This window comes from Nomascus leucogenys, chromosome 11 (assembly GCF_006542625.1).
Source record: "Nomascus leucogenys isolate Asia chromosome 11, Asia_NLE_v1, whole genome shotgun sequence".
In the NCBI taxonomy this organism is placed as follows: Eukaryota; Metazoa; Chordata; class Mammalia; order Primates; family Hylobatidae; genus Nomascus; species Nomascus leucogenys.
The window spans coordinates 52,284,609-52,305,606 of NC_044391.1; the positions used below are offsets into that span (position 1 = coordinate 52,284,609).

Here is a 20,998-nt window from a genome sequence, read left to right on the forward strand (position 1 = left end):
CCTTCCCCCGTAAATGGGAGTGATTTGCTACAGTGAAAAATCAATGGGCGTTAGAGTCCGGGTTAAAGTCTCAACTCCACAAGCTATCTCCACTCCTCAATCATGAGCAGTTTGCGCAACTCCAAGGACAGACAAGCTTGGGCAGACAGCATGCAATAAACAATGTATAGAAGTGAAAACTTACTTTAAGCTTCCAGGGTTTGTTTTTTGGTTCGTTCATGTTTTCTGTCTTGCTTTTATTTTTTTTGCAACAAACACATTAGTTACGTTCTCTAGATCTATTTCCTTACCCAGAGGAGGAAGGCCCTTTAGCACACGATCTCTGCGGTCTCCATTAGTTTCAACATCTTGTGGCGCTGATCACCTGTAAGTTAAGGAACAAACTTCACTGGGAAGTCCTGTAGCCTGAATCCAGCCCCAAACATCCACTCCCCCAGCTGAGGAGGCCCGGAGGTACTTTTACCCTGGTAGATTCTCAATCAACATGTGTCATTACTCAAAGCGCAAGTGGACCAAGGTGTATATACTAATTTTTTCCTCCAAGGTCTTAGTTTTCATTTTACTTTGAAATGTCACTGTGACTACTTTTATTATTACTATTACCAGGAATCTATGACTGCCATCGAGGTCTATTAGAAGGTCATCCCCCATCCCCCACCCTGCTCAGCTTTATCCAGTGCACGAAGGCTATTTGTAACTCAATATACACTTTTCCAAAACCACGAGTTTTACGTTTTATTATTGTTTTTACTTTTGAAGCCGATGTATGGGGGAAAACCCACCAGCATTAACGTTAAAAGAGCTGTTTTCATTGAAACCACTCTTTCATCTGTGGATGGTAGGATAATTTATCAGTGTCTTTAATTTGGAATTGAAAGGTTTCCTGAAAACACTGCTAATTAAACTTTACTTCCCTGAAGTTCTCCTAAATACCTCCAACTCCGAGAACTAGCCCAGTATTTGCTCACTCCCTTTCGCCTTTCAACTCCATTTGATATATGTTTCCCACGACGTAGTGGAGACTTCTGGCTGGAGAGGCTGGAAAATATAACTCTGAATTTCCTACAATCTCAGCTCCACTTTCTCCCGCGCGTAGGCCCCCGGCTGGAGCGGTGTTATTGTCACGTGGCCACGGGGACGCCCGCAGCCGGGCCGGCCAATGGGCGCGCGTCGGCCTCTCCACGCCCCGCCTTGCTACTCCGCCGCGCGGGGACTTGGCGCAGTGCCGCGGGGTGGAGGCGAAAAAGTTTCTTTTGCCGACAAGAAGGGGCTTCGGCTAGCAGACGCTGCTCAAGCTGCAACTCTGTTGCAGTTGGCAGTTCTTTTCAGTTTCCCTCCTGCTGTTTGGGGACATGAAAGGGCTTCGCCGCCAGGAGTAAAAGAAGGAATTGACCGGGCAGCGCGAGGGAGGAGCGCGCACGCGACCGGGAGGACGGGCGTGCACCCTCGGCTGGAAGTTTGTGCCGGGGCCCGAGCGCGCGCCGGCTGGGAGCATCGGGCAGAGACCGAGGCCGCTGGACCGCGATGAGCGCGCGGAGCTTCCGTGCGCGCGCGGCGGCGCTGGGGCTGCTGCTGTGCGCGGTGCTGGGGCGCGCTGGCCGGTCCGACAACGGCGGTCGCGGGGCACTCGGGCAGCCCTCTGGGGTAGCCGCCGAGCGCCCGTGCCCCACTGCCTGCCGCTGCCTCGGGGACCTGCTGGACTGCAGTCGTCAGCGGCTAGCGCGTCTTCCGGAGCCGCTCCCGTCCTGGGTCGCTCGGCTGTAAGTATTCTTCCCGCGGGGGGAGGGGGCCGGGCCGCTGGAGATTCGGGAAAACAGGAGCTGGCTAGGGCCTGGTTGCTTGGGGTTCGGCGTGCATTGCCTTTTGTTCCGCATAGCTCCTTCTGGTCCAGGCCGCGATCGGCGCTCCGTGGGCCTGGAAAAAGAACTGTCCGGACCTCAGTTTCCCTCCCACGTGCTTTGCGGGCGGCGCAGGTGGGCTCTTGGCGCGTCCTAACTGGCTGCAGGTAGGCCAGGGGTGGGGGCCAGTGACGACGCCAGAGGTCGGGGATGAAGTCCTGCGCCCTAAGCTAGCCAAGGGGTTCAAATGCGCGCTCCTGCCAGGTCCAGGGGAGATAAGCGGCAACCTGCGCAATCAGGAGTTTGCAGTTCTCCCTGAGTTATGAGTCTGGTTCAGTTTTAGTTTCTAGCTACGTCAGACTCCCTTTCCTGTTCCCACCCAGCAACTGAAGTCAGGCTTTTCACTTAGGAAGCCCCCTCAACAGAATTCGGTCACTATCCAGGTTATGGTGGACGACAATACTTTTGTTGTTCTCCCTCTGCTTGCTTTCACATTAGCAGACCGTAAGTTCCCACTCCTCAACCAGATTGTAAAGACTGGTCAGTAGCTATGGAAAGGGAGGAACTCGATTATCCAGAATCAAGGGCGTGATTTCTGTAGCTCCTCAGAACGCCCAGACGGTTTAGGGGAGAGCGCAGGGAGATCTTATGCAAGTTTTTGGATTTTAGCTGCGAAGTCTGAAAACCTGAAATCACTGTCAACTGCGTGAAGAACAAGGAAAAAATGTAATTTAGTTGGAAATGCTGATCTTTTCCAAATGTCATCTCTCTTTTCTTCCTCAGTCCCAGTTTTAAAATTGGAGTGCTGTAAAAAGTAAACAATCAGAACTTGTATTTTTTAAAGTAGTTGTTCTGTTTAAAATAAATAAAAGTGCACTTCGTACGTAAGCTTACATTTTGACTTAGCAGAATTGCAATGAAAATTTTAAGTTTTTAAAACAATTCTAGCGAACTATTCCAGTGCCCTAATGTGGTAGGAGGTTTGGTCAGGTGTTCAAGAATTTATATTTTAAAATTATTGTGCTAATCTAAATAACTTTTGTGAATGTAGAATTGTTGGCCATCAGAAAGTATATTCCTTGTGTTTTTAATAAGCCTTAGGTTAATAAAGTAGAATTAGTATTGGATTGATATTTAATTTCTTTTCTTGGGACGTTTTATTTAGTAGTTTTTATTACAATTGGAAGAGGAGATAAGGTCTTTAACCGAAAGCAGGGAGACTTTCAATTAGTTGTGGCTAATTCTGTTCAATTGCCTCTTGTGGAGGTCATGCTGCCTTATTCATGAGTGAATGGCTTTATTGACAGCATATGGAACTGAACATGTAAATGACTGGAGGTGAACACTTAGGAATAATAGAGGGATGAGAAAGAGAAAATGAATACAGTGCTTCCTGGAGTGTATTTAGATATGCTTAAATTATTCACGGCATCTAACTTGTATTTGATAGTTTTTCAATGTCAAGTTGTCTATTGTGATCATGCTAGTGTGCAGTACTTTTTTTTTTTCTGTGCATTTAGATGTTTAGAAAAAAAAATCTGTGTTGCCCTTGATTAGAAATTGAGTTGAACCAAAAGGGATTCGATACCTATTTAAACATTGTCTTAAAAGTAGCTGACCTAATTAGGATTTTGTTTTGCAGATAATTTGGTGGCACACTAAAAACAAATTAGAGTTTATTTGGTTAGCACAGTCTTTAATTACATTTCCGCCAGCAGTAAATTGTCTCAATACTAGCCCACATTCCTTAAATGTATGTGAAAATAAGTTCCACTTGTATAAATAAGCACTCAGTCTGTTGTCAGGAACCCTGCTGTGATCACTCATTGGACAGCTCTGTCATTCTTGTACTTCTGTGACTTTTAACCATCTTTGTAGATGTCACCAAACCATGTGGTCTGGATTCTTTATTGTAAATATTTCTTTTGTTTGTACCTAAAGCACTAGAGGTCTCCTCTTTCCACTTTTGAAAGGAGCAGAAAAACACGTGGAATTGAGTTGTACTTTCTCTGTTATTTGGTATTTTAGAATAGGTGGTCTAGAAAGCTACTAAAGTTTTTCATAATTAGAAAAATCGTCTTAAGGAGATGATTTCCGAGTTCAGATATAAATAGAAAAATGCATGCTTTTGTTCCCCATCTCTTACCTTCCCTTTGCTTGGGTAATAATCAAAATAGTAGAAGTTTGTCTTTGGACTGGCTTATGAAAGCACTTTTCAGAAAAAGTTCAGTGTCTATCTTTTGTTTTATTTGTTGAATTTGCTAGTTTACGAAAAATCTCTACGTGTGTATGTATTTTTTCCACTTTATTTGGTTGTGATTTATTACTGTAGGAGTCCCATGTGTGAAAAGTTGAATAGTTTGAGCTGTAAAATAATAATACTGTATCAGTACTCCTTTTAGAAAATAACCTCTAATGCTTTAATGAAAGTGGCTCTTAAAAGAGTAACTGAGCGAGACTTTGTCTAAAAAAAAAAAAACAACCCAGTAACCACGCCAAGCCTTGCTCACAACTGCCATTAAAGGCAAGCTAGAGTTTATGTCGAGAGTTTGCGCTTAAACAGTTCTCAACCTAAAGAGGAATGCTTGTTAGAATGTTATTTAGCCCAGAGACGGAAAAGTTGCTAAATTGCCAATGAGAACTTCCAATATTATTAAATTCTCACTGGCATTTCAGAATTATTTGTCTTATGTAGAAATGTTTGAGTTCTCAACAGGACCCAGGCGAAAGTCCCAAAGGTAGTTTCTGCTGGTGTGACTTCTTTAGTGTTGACCTGTTATAAATCTTCTGGTCCGGACCAGAGTTGGGGGTGGGGTGGGGGTAATAGTCCTTATGGTTTTCACAGCTGTTTTTCTATATTTTCCAGACTAAAACTTGAATATAGCAGGCTGATTTATGAGTCACTTTGGATCAGTGTCTTAAAACAGCTATAGCCTGGCTTTTTGTTTTTCAGCTTTCCAGATTTGTGCTGAATTAGCAGCTCTGCAGGCCCCAGTGGGATTGATTAAGAAGCTGTGCTGGATTTGCATTTAAAATTTGACTTGGAAGTCAGATTTCCAAATGCTAAAAGGAAGAAAATGATAGCTGGAACCAAATGTTGCAAATTGATTATTTTCATATATATTGATTCATTTGCTAATATTCAGGAAGAGACGTCTGTCTAACCATGTAGAAAGAGTTTGATTTTCAAGTTTTGGCCAACCGAGCTCTGGGTACATGGTTAACACTTCTGTACCTTACTACCTTTCCCATTCATTAACCCCACTACAAAAAGTTTTTGTAAAAGTTTTGTGGGGAAGATGTTATTAATGGAACTCTAAACATGAAGAATCTGCCTTTCTTATTGAATGTTTTATGATCTGGGTTTAAGAAAACATCGACATTGTACAACTTGAATCTGTTTTTAGTGGTTTAGCCATAAAAACAATGTAAGGAAGATTTAGGAAAATGTGACATCCCTTAACTGGAAAGTAATCATTTCTCAAATGTAAACTATATTAAATCTAAATTTAGGTACACTAAAAGTTTCATAGCTGTAAGTATTTAGCAGTAAATGTCATTTAAAGGGCGTTTTTTTTTCCTCCTACATATAATGTAGTTTTAATAGTACACAAAACTCAGGAATGGAAGTGTGTTGCAATAACTGAAATATTCAAACTTGCCAGCTCCTTTTTCTGGATCAGAAATGAGGGGTCCCCAGCATGTGCACTGGTCTCTGAAGGCAGTTTCTTATTTTTTACAGGTCTTTTGTAGGAGGAATCTTATCCCATTACTAGTTGAAAACAAGTTAAGCACTCCATCTCATTTCTCTCACAGGATTGCCCTGTGAAATAATCCTTAAAATGAAGTTAGTGCTCAGTTTTAGGTTTTTTTAATTTTTAATTGAAAAGAAAATCACCTGTGTTAAATATTAATGCCAGATTGCTTCCCCTTCCTTTTTAAGACCTGAAACAATAAGGGATGCAGTTTTACGCTGGCTCAATGCTCTTTAGTTAAGTGGGTCCACATGAGACTTTCTGTTGACTCAGGCTACCTCCCAGGTGAAAGACTCTTTTCCTTGGTTGTTTTTTAAACCATGTGGGAAATCTGTGACTGTCTGGGGTGCTAAAAGCACACAGGTTTTGTTTGAATCCTAACGTGAGTTGTTGGGCTCACGGTTTCCTTGATGAACTCCAGATGGACTTGAGCTGGGCTGTGAGGGAAAGTGTCTGGCTCCAGCCAGCATGGTGAGCATGCACAGCAGTGGTTGTAATTGCAGGATTTTTATAGTTTAAAGACTGTGCCAGATTTTTTTCATGTTATAACTCTACCAGAACAAATCTACTCATGTCTGTCACTGTCTGGTAGGTCTTTGGGCAAACATATTTCAAATAAAACCTCGCAGATTTTTTTTTTTTTTTTAGGTGAAAAAGAGAATCCAAGTTTATTCTCAAAACAAAAACTCAAAGATTGAAAGGATCTCTGATTTCTAATTGTTAACTAAACACTGAATAACACTGTGCTTCTCTGGAGGTGATTTCTCTATTTCTTTTTTAGGAGGGATATACTTATGCATATAACAAATAATTCATGCTTTTCTCCAATCAACTTTGGTTATTTAAAAATCTCCATTTTAAACACTGAAAAAATTAGTATGGGTTGGATAACCCTTTCAGTGGGAAGCTTCAAGCCGTACTATTTGTTATCCCGGTTTTTCATCACTCTGGAACCATTTCATTTTTATTACACTATTTTGAAGGCACATAGTCAATGTATTAACACATATGGGGAATGTAACCAAGAATATTTGCTGGAATTTGTTGCATATTTTGAATCTTAAATGAGGTGACTTTCTAGTCTAGAGTATTGTATATGTATGAGTTTGATATTGTTTTTAATAGTAATGATGTTCTATGGAAGTTGTTACTAAGTTAAATTGAGTTATTAAGAAGCACATTTATTTTAATGATTGAAATCTGTTCACAAGTTTTTGTGCAATCTGCTGAACTTTGTTAGATGACAATGTGGTTTAAATTATATATTATCAGATATTGAGATCTGGGGAATTTAATAAAGCAGAGGGTTCAGATTGTTTTCTACCCTCTCAACACTCACACACAAAATAATACTTGAAATGATTTGGTGCTTTACTGCAGAGAAACAAATATGTATGCAAAGCAATTTCTGTTTTCCTTGACTGCAATAAGGACATTGATGCTTAAATGTATGACAATAAAAAGATTTCTGTAGAGGCTTTAGTTTCAGCAACCTGCCTAATTAGCTCCTTTTCATAAACCATGACGTCATCATATCAGGTTGGGAGTGGGGAGTTGGGAGGGTGAAGCAGACCTGCCAGTTCACAAAAGATCTGTTCACCATGTGCCAAAAACATCTCTTAAAATGTTTGTAGGCTTAAAGTATTTGAATCTGCCAGTCTCCTTAAACTAATTTTGTCCTTGGAGCTTGTATTTTTGAGTTTGGCATTTTGGTTGCCATCTAGTTTGTGGACAGAATAGACCAGTTATTTCTCCTGCTCCCACTAGTGTTCACAGAGATACTTCATAAGCCCAGTTAGCACTATTAGTGATTTTTAGAAATGACTTATAATTTTATTTTTGTTTTCTTATAGGGACTTAAGTCACAACAGATTATCTTTCATCAAGGCAAGTTCCATGAGCCATCTTCAAAGCCTTCGAGAAGTGTGAGTCTTCGTTATTTTGTTTTTAAGGTTTGAGTAAAATACATTACCCCTTATACTATTTAACTGTAAGGAATACTTGGATTATAGGAAGTTATTCAAAACTTTTAACTTTGGAAGTATCTTGAAATAATATGTAAAGTTTTCACCTCTGTGAATTACAGATGACCTAATCAGCTTTTCTTTTTCTTTTTTTTTTTTTTTTTTTGGCATTTGCAGGAAACTGAACAACAATGAATTGGAGACCATTCCAAATCTGGGACCAGTCTCAGCAAATGTTACACTTCTCTCCTTGTAAGTGAATATCAGCAGAATTCCTCATGTATGTTTGCAGGAACCTTGAGTGGGAGTTCCATAGGGAATAGCATAGAGATCTTAGAAGAAAAAATGGAATATTTTCTTCCGGGCATAGTAAAGATATGCTCTTTAAATCGATTAACTTGTTTTCTATCCTCTAACTCTGTCACCGCTAAATTTCATGTATTCTTATAACAACACACTTTTTACACTTTGCTGTTGTTGCCGAACTGGTCTTCAAGATTCAAAGAGGCCAGCTTTACACCATAGAAATGTGTATTTTATCATATTCTGTAGACTAGGACTTTAATTCTGGTATTGCTCACTGGTTGGCATGGGGATCTGTGGGTTACGTATTACGTAGTTCCTAGTGGAGAATGATCAGAGTTGCTTTGTGAGGAGAAACTGGAGTTGAGAATAAGCCATTGGAGTATCCTCTTTTAAGTGTGGTACCTGCAGTGGAAATCAGAGTTCAGAGACATCAGCTCAAAAAAAGTAAATATATGACTGAAGACAGAAATAACTTTGCAGGTTGTTTTGCAAATGTGAGTTTTCAGATACCATTAAGGTTGTACCAAGTTTTCTGTATTTTTAGTGTATGTAACATATATACATGCACTGACGTAGGTTTTGGAATAATTTTGACTTTCAGCATTTAAAGGTAGCATTTAGAATGCCTGTGGTTTAATTTCTAAAATCTAATTAGCTTACCACCTTAATCTTAAACAATTTAAAAATATATTTAAGCTACTGATGTTAAAAAATGTTTTTCTTTAAGCAACTTAAGGAAAAAACCACCATTGTTAGTTGCTTCTGAGAGAGGTGTTGGGAGGGTTGACATTAGACAGTAAATTTCAGGAAAGCTGTTCAATTAATAGAGTGATCACTACCCAATTGCTTACATCTGGTGATTTATAGAGGTTTGTTTTTACTGAGGGCCCAGGTCAGCTAAGTCACGGGTGCAGCCGCTGTGTCTGCTTTCCTCTGTTTGAATAAGAGCTAAGTGACATTTGATACTGATGTGGTTTTTCCAAAGATCAGAAACAGAAAGGAATGAAAGAAAAAGCAGTTGGTATTTGACAAATAAACACTGTATTTAAAAAACATTTTTATGCTAGCATAAATACCTTTTTTCTTTGTCTTTTACAATTGCTTAAACTTTTAGAATCTAAATGGAGTGCTGGTTTTGGTATCATAAACATCTGCAGCTATTCTTGTTTGACCAAGGTGGCCTTTTTAAATTCCACTTTGCTCTTGCTGTCCTCACACTGCATATTGGCAGATTCTGTCAGTATGTTTAAGAGAGCTTGAGGGTCATGGCATACTTCACGGCTGAGAGGATCTGCAGTGCAGTTTTGTAATCTGGACTGGGTGGGGAAAGCAGTCTACTCTTTGGCATGGTATAGCGTTGAGAGCATTAAGAACTTGTGAGGAAGTTAGAAAATTATAAGTAACCTAGTGTTTGACACTTTTTTTTTTTTTTTTTTTTTGGAGACAGAGTCTTGCTCTGTTGCCCAGGCTGGAGTGCAGTGGCGCAATCTCGGCACACTGCAAGCTCCGCCTCCTGGGTTCACACCATTCTCCTGCCTCAGCCTCCCAAGTAGCTGGGACTACAGGCATCCGCCACTACGCCCGGCTAGTTTTTTGTATTTTTAGTAGAGACGCGGTTTCACCGTGTTAGCCAGGGTGATCTTGATCTCCTGACCTCGTAATCCTCCCGCCTCCGCCTCCCAAAATGTTGGGATTACAGGTGTGAGCCACTGTGCCCAGCCCCTAGTGTTTTACACTTTAACGTTATAACTTACAATTAGAAAGCTACAATGATCTCTCGAAAGTTAGAAATTTGTGCTCCTTTAAAATTTGTCCTCTTCTCCATATTGTTTTTGTGTTTCACTTTAGCAAGTGCTGGGTGTGAAATCACCCTGAATAATTTCACTTTCTTTCTCCTTAATGTGTTACAATACCTCTGGCCAGTGATTGTTTTGTTCATCTCACATAATGATACATCCAATGTGTTACCTAGATTACACAGACTCTGGGAAGAGTAGTTTATATCATGGGCCTGATAATTCAATGTGGAGAGTAAAAACTTCTTTTTATACCTATGAAATATCTTGAGAAATTTACCTCTCTGGTTGTTTTCATCTACGAATGTTTTGTTTCCTCCTGCAGGCTTGATTGGATATTGTAATATACAATCATTGTTTCTCAAGCACTTTTAATTTCTGTGTTGTGTAGAGTAAAACGTTTTCTTTTATATAGAAACACGTGAAAATAAAGCTAAAAATGAGTTCTGAAATACTTTTCTGAGATTAAAAAAAAAATCTGTTAAGTTATATAACATGACACAGATTGAAAACTTGCTGTAGCACCACAATTAAATCTCATATCTTTCAAAGTAGTTTTTAGAATGATTTGACTTTCATATTAAGAGTTTTTTGTGGTGGTTTTTTGTTTGTATCTTTTACATTTTGCAGAGGAAAACATTTTTATGAGTTATTTGCACAGGTTAAATAGTTTGAAAGCTGGTATGTAAAGAAAATGAGTAATTAGTTGAAGTCTTAACCGTAGGATTTAATAATTACTGCTCCATACTCTTTCTACTCTGTGCCATGAAGACCCCTCCCAGCTGGAGGGGCTGCATGCAGAGAAGACTGTCCTGGTGAGACTTTTGTCTTCTCATAGCTATAGGAGCCAGGAGCTGATAATTAGATCAAAGGGTACCCCATGTCCAGAGACGAATTCAGTTAGGGACCTATTCTCATAATATGCGGGAATCTGGGATGATAGGAATCTGGGATAATCTTCCCACTAACAAAGCTCATCTCCAACCTTTTTAGGAATCTTTTAGCATGTACAAGGCCTGAATCGACATGCCTTCCTTTGAGTCCCACGCAGAGCTAGCTCAGAAGTCAACCGGTGTGCTAGGTGCAAGGCATGATTTATATGTTTTTTTTAATTTTTCTCTCACAATATCCTAGCTATTGCAGGATGACATATTTTAAAAGAAGTGGAATAGTCTTTGGAATGAACATACCTTACAGTAAAACTCTATTGACCTGGCTTACATAAGGGAGTTGATTTTTCTGAATGTACGAGCTCTGGTTTTGCGTGGTGTGGAATGACCTGCTCGAGCATTGGACATGATTGAAACCTGTGCCTTGTTTTAGGGAAGTTTGAATCTGTGAGTTCTACAGCATTGTAGTTGAACAAAAGAGCCTTGTTGGTTATTAAATAGAGCTAGTTGGGTCTTAGTCTTGATGGTAATGGTTTATATAGTGTTACCCAGAATGCAGATGCTTGCCTGGTGTCCTGGAGTTGAAGAGTGTTAGGTCAGTGACTGTCAAAGAGGCACCTAGGGTACTTGTTTTTTTTTTTTTTTTTGAGACGGAGTCTGGCTGTATCGCCCAGGCTGGAGTGCAGTGGCACAATCTCAGCTCACTGCAAGCTCCGCCACCCGGGTTCATGCCATTCTCTTGCCTCAGCCTCCCCAGCAGCTGGGACTACAGGCGCATGCCGCCACGCCCAGTTAATTTTTGTTTTTTTGGTAGAGATGGGGTTTCACCGTGTTAGCCAGGATAGTCTCGATCTCCTGACCTCGTGGTCCACCCGCCTCAGCCTCCCAGAGTGCTGGGATTAAAGGTGTGAGCCACTGCGCCCTGCCAGGGTACTCGTTAGATTATCAGACACTATCCCTAGAGATTCTAAATTAGTAGATTTGGGTGGGGCCCAGGAGTATCCATTGTAACATATGCAATATTCTAATCAGATATTGCATAAATATTTCTAGAATTACTGATAAAGGTCATATCATAATCAGGTAAGCCTTTTCTCTTTATTTCTTATCTCAAAAGTAAAGCATTTCTTAGTCCATCATTGTTTTTATAGCCTGTCATCTTCCCAGAGGTGACATTGTCATCATTCCAGAGAGGTTATTATGTATATTGATTATCTTTGCTGGTAGGACACCAAAACGTGTACTCTACCAATGGAAAGCCATTGAAGAGATGTAAAGCAGAATGACATGATCAGATCTGCTATTTGAAAATGTCATACTGTCTTTAGTGTGGCAAATGACCTGGAGGTGGCAGGAGGATGGTTTAAAGGGGCAGATAATTAAACCACATGATAGTTGAGAAGCCATGGTGGCCTGTTCTCCAGTGAAGTCACGTCAGTAGAACAGTGATTAAAAGTAAAGCTCAAGTCAGGTGGCCTGGAATTAACTTCTGGCTCCACCCTTTGCCAGGTTTGTAACCTTGGGCAAGTTACTGACTGTGTTTCGTCATCTCTAAAATGAGAATAATGCTGGTGTCTATCTCATAGAGTTATTGTGAAGATACGGGGAATACAGGTAAAGCTGTCTTGCATGTACTGAGTACTCAGTGAACGTGAGCTGTGATAAGGATGACGATTCATTCAACTACAATGTATTGAGTATCTACTATGTACCAAGCCCTCCTTTAAGTGCTAGGACACCCAGTGAAAAAGCGTACAAACTCCCTCTTATCCTGACGCCTGAGGCTTCCATTCTAGTGAGGAGAGAAAAATAAACGAAAAAAAGAAAACATAACATCAGTTCATGATCAATGCTATGAAGGAAAAGAAAGGAGAATGAAAGGATTAGAGAGCTCTGGCAATTGTTCTTTAATGTAGTCAGGAAAGGCACATATTTACCAAATCCTACTATGTTCTGGGTACTGTTCTAAGGTTAGGATTCAGAAAGCAAGACAGGAATCCCTACCCTCTATAGCTGACCTGCTCATGGAAGGAGAAACACAAAAAATAAATAAGAGATATGATCAGAAGGAGATTAAGTGCTGGAGAGAAGCAGCAGGAAGAGGTGTCGGAAGCATGTGGCCAAAGAGGGGTTTTACAGTTTTAAATGGGGATGTAGAGAAAGGCTTGCCGGGAGGAAGATACTTGAATCAGGGTCTGAAAGTGAGGGAGGGAGTTGTGTGTGTTTCTGGGGACATTTAGTCATCTCTGCTGAGCCTGCGCTGCCACATTTGGGCCCATCTTACCTTGTATATCCAACTTACGCAGTAATTAAATAATTTTGTTTATGTTTTTCTCCTCTGCTGTATTTTGAGGCCTCTGTAGCTAACTCTTCTTTTCCCCAGCACTTAATGCAGGTATATGGCATAAGTTAGTGCTTAATTAATGTATGAATTACATTATCTATGAATGTATGAATTAAAGAACATTCATGGAATAACCACATGCTGCTGCACTTAGCGTAATTCAGACAGATCTCCTTCTGTACACTTAGTTTAAACCAGTGGCTAAAGATTTACAGTGGCAACAGCATACCTATGTTTTACATAACTTGTGTTCAACTATGCACGCTTGAGAAAATAATAATAATTCTGACAATAGCAGCAATAATTAAAAGGAAAAAAAGAACAAGAGAAGTAACTTAACACAAGGATTCAGCTGACCACCCTAGCTGGTGAGTGCATGCTCTGGAGTATGTATGAGGTGGGAAATAAAAGCCCCCTTTCCCATATGCCTTTCTAAGCATGAATATCTCAGCCCACTGAGGGTGACTTTGGTGTTCAGGCATACAGCTTTTTCACAGCCCCCGTGCCCTTCACACTTCTGAACTACTTTAACAGGCCCTGAACCAAAAATTTAAAATGCACAACAATGACAAAACCCTCCTTTTTCCAAATTGATCTCTTCCCACACTGAAGGAAAACTGCCCATGTTAGATTCATTGAGGGGGAAGACTGTCTACATAAAGTGCCTTGCTGGTGTCATAAGAGATCTTCAAGGGTGTGTTGATGATACGTGGTTTTCCACCATCTGCTGGCTTGGGACCTAATGCCGCGAGATGTGGTTCCATCACATGCATCCTTCTGTATTGGAGATGCTTTGGGGGTGCAGGAAAGTAGGACAGTTATGCCCATTGCTATGCTACAGAGATCAATACTGGGTGGTAGGGAGTATTGGCAATTTGTATGTCATTAACTATAGTTATTGTAGAATCCCAAGGATGGCGATTTTTCTTTTCCAGTTTTGAAGCCTTCACAAGCACAGCATGTGTAGTCTCTAATGACATGGTCACACGTCTCCTTCCAGGGTCCAACTTTCATCTTAGCGAGCTCTCAGTCCCCTCGGCCCTCTACAGTCTCAGACACACAGAAGGTACTCACTAAGAATCGAGTAGACAAGAGAAATCACAGGCCCTTGTGCAATAGAAGAGAGCCCTGAGCTGGGAATTGGACTCACAGATGCACAGGTTTTCGTCTCGTCTCACACTGCTAACCTGTCTGACCTTAGGCAGACTTAATTAACTTTTCTTTGTTTATCTGTGAAAACAGTCTAAGATGTCTGCCCATCTCTCTCCTGGGGTTCCGGTAAAGGATCAAATGGCATAATGTACATGAAAGAGTTCTGAAAGTGTGAGCGCCGGCAGCTGCTGCTTTTGCATTGTGGTGGGCTTGGCAGAGGAGCAGAGACTGGAGGCAGTGGGCCAAAGTGGATTCTTGAATGGGAGGGTCACAGGAGGAATGCAGGATTTAAAAACATTATCCTGGCAGCAAGAGATGAGGGAAGGAAAAACCATTTTGCATTGGGGGTGAATTTTCAGGAAAACTTCTCTCTTCGTAGTTCCTAATAATTTTGGTGGGTACTCAATTATAAATAACAACAATATTTGTAGCCTGAGGGCTTGTGTGTCTATAAGGTGAATTTCAAGCTCTTCAGAATGCCCAGCAACAATGCCTACTGTGTGCTAAGTGCTAGGGAACAAGGAAAAATAGGATTTGGCCCCCACTTCCAAGGTGCTCTGAACAAGAGAGAAGATAGACGGTAAAGACATAGCACACGTGGAGTGTGCCTGGGACAGTGGAGGATGCCTGGGCATGTACCAACACATAGGTTTCAGGATGTGTGGAGCGTGAGGGGAAGTGAGGTGGAGAAGGAAGGAAACTTGTGTGAGTTTGTAGGGATCAGCTCAGGAAGCTTCTTCCATGCTTAGGTGGTTTGCACGTTTGGGGAGTCTTCATTGAAGACTTTTTTTTTTTTTTTTTAAAGCAGGGGAATAAAATGACTACAGTTAAGCAAAGAATCTACTTTTCTCCTTTTGTTTGATAGTACTAAAGGTCATTCATTTTCATTCATTAAAGTCATTTAATTTTCAAAATCAAGTGGATAAAAACAAATAAATGTGGCTTTGATAATAATTTTGACTTGCCAAATGCCTCTTATCCATTGACCCCTGGAGCTGTTCAGTGTTGTGAGCCTTACTATGTGTTAGGGCCACATCTCTTTTTCTCACAAAGGGAAACTGGCCACAAGGTGGGAGTCATAGGATCGTTGGCTTATGAATGATGAATAGGGTAGAGTTGGCCGTAGTGATCACAAATCAGATCTGCAATATTCTGCTATTTATGTACTGAACCCAGCACCATATTAAGTGAGAATTTCATTCATAAGCATGCATTTCTCATTGCATTCCAAAAATCAGACCATTAAAAAAACAAGTTTGGGAAACATCTAAGAGACTGTTGCTTGAGTACATGGCACAGAGTTTATTTAATTCATCAAACTCAACTTATAACTTTAAAGTAATATTGATATTTTAATATGCTCTGAATTCAGAGGTAAAGTTGCAAAGAGGGAAGGCAAGCATTAAATGTGTTTTCAAGTGAGGGTATCTCTTAGTAACGTGCAGTAGAGCTCAAATAGTTGCTACCTTTTTTTAAAAAAGGCAACTTTTATCAGTATTTGAAAAGTGGTCATCAGTTTTTCATATTAATTGTGGAAGTTGAGGAGCAGCTTTAGCCACAATTAGAACTTAAGTTTCTGGGGAAATTGGAGAGTTTTGTTTTTATTAAGTGGACAGAAACCACATCCCACTCTTATACTCGGATCTGAGTATAGAGAAACCCATGGAATTTGACCATCTTTACTGCCAAATTTATCTAGAACGTGTGCTGTCCTGATGCAGATGAATGGACTGTTTCCTTCACATGTAAAGGACATCATTTTATTAGAGGTTGTCCTAGTCCATTTTCTGTGCTTATAACAGAATACCTGAAACCTATGCAGAAAGCTATACAGAATACCTATAGCGTCTTTGATTTATGAAGAAAAGGAATTTATTTCTTATTGTGGAGGCTGAGAGGTCGAAGGTTGATGGGCCTCATTTGGTGAACCTTTTTGCTGGTGGGGACTCTGCAGAATCCCTAAGCCGGTGTAGGGCATCTTGTGTCAAGGGGGCCTGAGCACGATAGCTGAGGTGTCTCTTCGTCTTATAAAGCTACCAGTCTCACTCCCATGATAGCTCATTAATCTATTAAACCATTAATTCATCAATAGACTAATCCATTCACGAGGGTGGAGCCCTCATGACGCAATCACCTCTTAAAGGCCCTATCGGTATGACCACATTGAGCATTACATTTCAACGTGAGTTTTGGAGAGGACACATGTTAAAACCACAGCAGGGGACTGCAACCTTCACCAGTACAGGCAAACCAGATATTACATTTAATGGAAATAAACTTATGAAGCTCAAGTCTTACAAAATAAACACATAAACATCTTAATATGATAAGTTGTAATCTTTTATTGGATTTTAAATGTTTATGGATGACTTACACATAAAAGAGAGTTTACTATACACAGAGCTATATTTGTGACAAACACTGTAAGTTTATCTTCACATTTAAATATAAACTGGCCCCCAGAATTCAAGGTTGCTAGGTTTTTGAATTCTCAATTTAGAATGACTGTATTTGACACATAAATTTGTGATTGCTGCATGGTTCCTTAAAACCTTCAACAGTTCGCATTGCTCTTAGGTGAAGAAAAATATCCTTCTCAAGACATACAATGCCCTGCATGATCTGCGTCCTGTTGGCCCATTGAGCAGTCTCTGGAGTCACTCCTCAGTTCTCCAGAAGTGCCAGGTTGTTGCAGCCCTGAGTTCTTTTGCATACGTATTTCCCACTGCCTAGAATACTCACCCTGTCTGCACTGTTTAAATCAGACTCTTAGGTTTCCCCTTACACATTTTTATATCTTCTTTATTATAATGTCTACATTATCAACATATAAGTAATTGTATTTTTTACTCATCTATTTGTTATTCTTTAAAAAGTTTCCCCCACCAAAATGAAATCTTACAGGAGCTGAGATTATGTCTGTTATTTTCCCCATTGCAACCCTGGCATGTAACACAGTGCCTGGCCCATGGTGGGTGCTCAGTACATGTATGTTGGATGAATGAATGGATGGCTTAGTCCAGATTAATATAGGTAACTTTTCTGTTCCTGTGTCTCCATTGTTTTCCTTAGTAAGACTTGGTTTTTCCAAGGTAATGACAATTTTAGATTTGACAGTGACCCATTTTGGGCAACCTTTCTGTGGTGTTTCTTGAAGCCCGTAAAATTCATTCCCACCTGCTTGACTTGACTTTTCAGTATAGCTTGCCACAAAAACTCTTGTATTACCGCTATTTATCCTGAACCCACACCATTCCCTCATGCCCTCTCTCACCTTCATTCTATTAATAGCCATTTCAATTGGTGCTTTAAAGTATCAGGTACAACTTCTACCAAGAGACTTCTCTGTGCCAAAAGGAGACGTATTCTACCAAGAGAGACAAGACAATAAAGCTACAGCCAGTTTCTTTTCATGATTGGGAGGGCAAGATTCAACATGTGTCTCTGTCCTGGCCTAGTTATTTTTCCCCCTTCTCTTCCTTATTTTGGTTTCTCAGTTGTCTTCTATAAGGCAGAGGTTCAGGGCCCTCATTTGATAGAGACCAAAACAATGAAACAGAGCTCTAGCAGTACCACCTCCTCTCTCTTTGGCTGAAAGTTGCTTAAGTACTAAATTTAACACATGAAAGAAAAGGCAATTATAAATATAAACACCTCCTTTCTAATACTTTCTAATACTTAAAATCACCTGCCCACTGTCTCCCTGTCTCTCATATAGCTTTATTGAGCAGATAGAGCAGTCTCTAGAGTGAGGTGGAAGGCAAAATGAAATATTAAGGTAACATTCATGCTACAGTGTGGGATAAACATGGTAGACATTCTTCGACTGTCATTTTTAGTGTGCATGAGCAATTTTAACCATTTTTAAAATAAGAAATTATGAAATAGAATCAAAATGAGCATTTAAAAAAATTTTTTTTAAGAATAAGATGCTTTTGAATTGAGTCACATCGCTTTGTGATCCCACACAAAGTATCGACCAAGAATAGAGGACAGTGCTCTTCAAAGATGAATGGATGTTTACAGACTCAGGGAAGTAGTCAATTAATTGTATAAATCTCTCTTTCTCTTATTCTCCTCTGGCCTTTCCTGTCTTAATTTCCTCAGTACAGTTGCCGTGTAAATTTCAAAGAAAAAGTGAAAGGAGTTAGGAACAGCTTGCTATATTATATTATATGACTGGTTGTAACCCATTTGTTGATAGTTTAGTGTGTTGTTGCATAATTCTAGTAACTTGGAATCAGAAGAGACATTTTTCTCTAGAGAAATCCCTGGAAGGGTGGTTGTCTGACCTCCCTCTCTTTAATCACTTCTAAGAACAAAAGCTCATTCTTGGTGAGCAGCCTTTCCGTAGTGACTAATTCTAATTGCTAGGTCTTTTTATACGTTAAGCAGAGGTCTACCCTTCAGCAGCTTCTACCTGTTGTCGTAGTTCTGTGTGGTGGAGAGAGCAATTCTCTTTTCTGCATGATTCTTGTAAGTCTTAAAATATGAGATTTTCTTAAAGCATTCCCTTCTCCTGGGTCAAATTCTCATTCCCATTTCTTGTATGCCATGGGGTATAGACAAGTGCTGTCCAATGGCACTTTTTGCAATGATAGAAATGTTCTGTATCTGTATCGTACCTGGTGGTAGCCACCAGACACATGAATATTGAACACTTAAAATGTGGCTAGTGTGACCCAGGAATTGAATTTTCAGTGTAAATTTAAATAGCCACTCATAACTAGTGACTGTTATACTGGAAAATGCAAGTCTAGAGCCTTAAAGTCCGCTCCATCACACACCTGTCTGGCATGACAGTATAAACACAATGGCCAGAACAAGATAATTGAGATGTGGTCTGACTTATACAGAATATGGTGGGGTCATGTCTCGACCAGAATACCAGACATTAATGAAGTTTAAGATTATATTAGCATTTTAAGTACCATGTTGTATTATTGGTTCATACTGAGTTTGTGGTCAGCTGTTATTAGTAAGCTTGTTGTCACTTTTCAAAAGAATTGCTTTTACATAGGCCTGTAAAAATGCTTGATTAAAATTCCAAAACACTGCCTTATCCCAACTCAATTCTCATCTTGCTTTTTGAGCATATTTTAGTACGTTGAGAGGTTTTGGATCACGATTCATCTAGTATATGAATTACAGTTTTAGTTTTGTGGCATTTGTACTTGATCATTCACACCTCTATGTTCATACAAATGTCGACAGCACAGGGCCACAGTAGCTGCCACTAGCTGCTTCCCTAAAGGTTAATGCCAGTCTGTGAATAAAGACAAGGGATGTGAACTCACCTGCCTATATGATAATTGCCACCACATTTTCTATGTCTTATTCACAAGGACAAAATAAATACTCGGGTGAAATAAAGCTATTCTGTGTCTACATTCTAGTCCGTTGGTCTGTGTACCATATCAGAAAATAAAATGAAATTAGTTTAACCGGATGTGTTTATATGGAATCAGTCGTCTATATGATAACTGGTGCAGTGTTTTCTGGTTTGTACTATCATCTGAAATGAAAATTCTTTATGTAGGCTAATTTTTAAAAATATGCAAATCTAAGTTGAATTTTTTTTTCAGTAAAACAGACTACAGTAACTTAATGGTTTTATTTTGGTGTTTAGAGAACAACTGGTTTCATTCATTGAAGGCGTGCTATTAAGCATGATGGACTGAGTGCATTTATTTCACTCTGCTCCTTCCTAAAATCCCTTTAAAATAAAAGTAAAGGAATAAAAAAGTGCATACCAATGGGAGCAAAGAGAAAATAGAGAACATGAAGAGAGGATACAGTTCGAATGAAAGATGCCATACAAATTTTGCAAGCAAATGGATAAATTGTAACTGACTTAAAAGAGAAAAAGTGAAGTTGATCAAAAAAAAAAAAGGTGCTTCAGAACCTCGAAGTGGCTTAGGAATTTAGAACCTATAAAGATGGGAGTGCAGAGTAGGACTGAAAACAGGATTGGTTAAAACTTTTGTACAGGAAGATAGAAGTAATCACACCTCCAGGTTTCTCCTCCAAAACTCAAAGCCCAGTACTACCTTTCCCATGACACAGAGGTCTGGAAATTTAATTTTGGGAGACCTTAAATAGAAAGTCTCTGGGATTCAGGACGGAGGCCCAGCTGGGCAGGGGTAATGATTGAGGGGGGCAACATCTTCTGAAATCAGGAAAATTAAGTCAAATATGAATACTGAAGGCAACACCCACAGCCCTCAGTTTATTTCCTGTTAGCCTTCCCAGATGGTAGCATCCAAGCTGTACTCACCAGACTGGAGATTGGAGAATTTGAGAGAAGATTCACAGAAACTGACATGTGGCCATTTTGTCCTAAAATAGGTCCCTCCGTCACCTGTGCTGGCACTCACCATTCAACAAGCCCATACCACACAGCCCTCAGGAGGCTTTTAGTGCTGCTTTTTATTAAGTATGAATGAGCAGCCAGTGATCATCAGACTTCTGAAGATGTTTCTAACAATGAAGTCAGAATTTGAAACAAATGAGGAATGAGAAACAAAGATAAATGGAAGGAGAAAGGAACATCAAAACAAATTTAATACCTTTGGGGAGAAAAGAAAAGACACTATGTCCACAAAATCAGAAAAACATGGTGAAAAAAAGTGAAAGGAATATTCAGAAAAGTTAAAAATACAATACCAGACACTTTAAAAAGGTAATAAAAATGTTGAGAGAAAGTTGAAAAACTCAGAAAAAAGAACCAAAAAACAAAGAGATGGAAATCATGGGAGGAAAAAATAAGAAAATAGGAAGATGAACTAAAAAGGCTAACACTTATCTAATTGGAATTTCACAAAGAGATGTCAGTGGAAATGGAAAGGAGGAAACTATGAAAGATATAAAATTTTGAATTTCCTGGAACTGAGGAATATACATTTCTAGATTGAAAGGACCTACTGAGTTATGTCTCAATGAAAACAAGGCAA

At 39.8% G+C, this 20,998-nt stretch overlaps 1 protein-coding gene across 1 annotated transcript in view; it reads left to right on the forward strand.

Moving 5' to 3' along the window:
* Positions 1 to 1,524: 1,524 nt before the first annotated feature.
* LRIG3 (leucine rich repeats and immunoglobulin like domains 3) overlaps positions 1,525 to 20,998 on the forward strand; it is a 46,772-nt gene continuing 27,298 nt past the window's right edge. The window contains exons 1-3 of the mRNA XM_003252737.4: positions 1,525 to 1,760; positions 7,447 to 7,518; positions 7,735 to 7,809. Of these exons, the coding sequence (XP_003252785.2) occupies positions 1,525 to 1,760; positions 7,447 to 7,518; positions 7,735 to 7,809 (383 nt within the window). The remainder of the gene's footprint in view (positions 1,761 to 7,446; positions 7,519 to 7,734; positions 7,810 to 20,998) is intronic.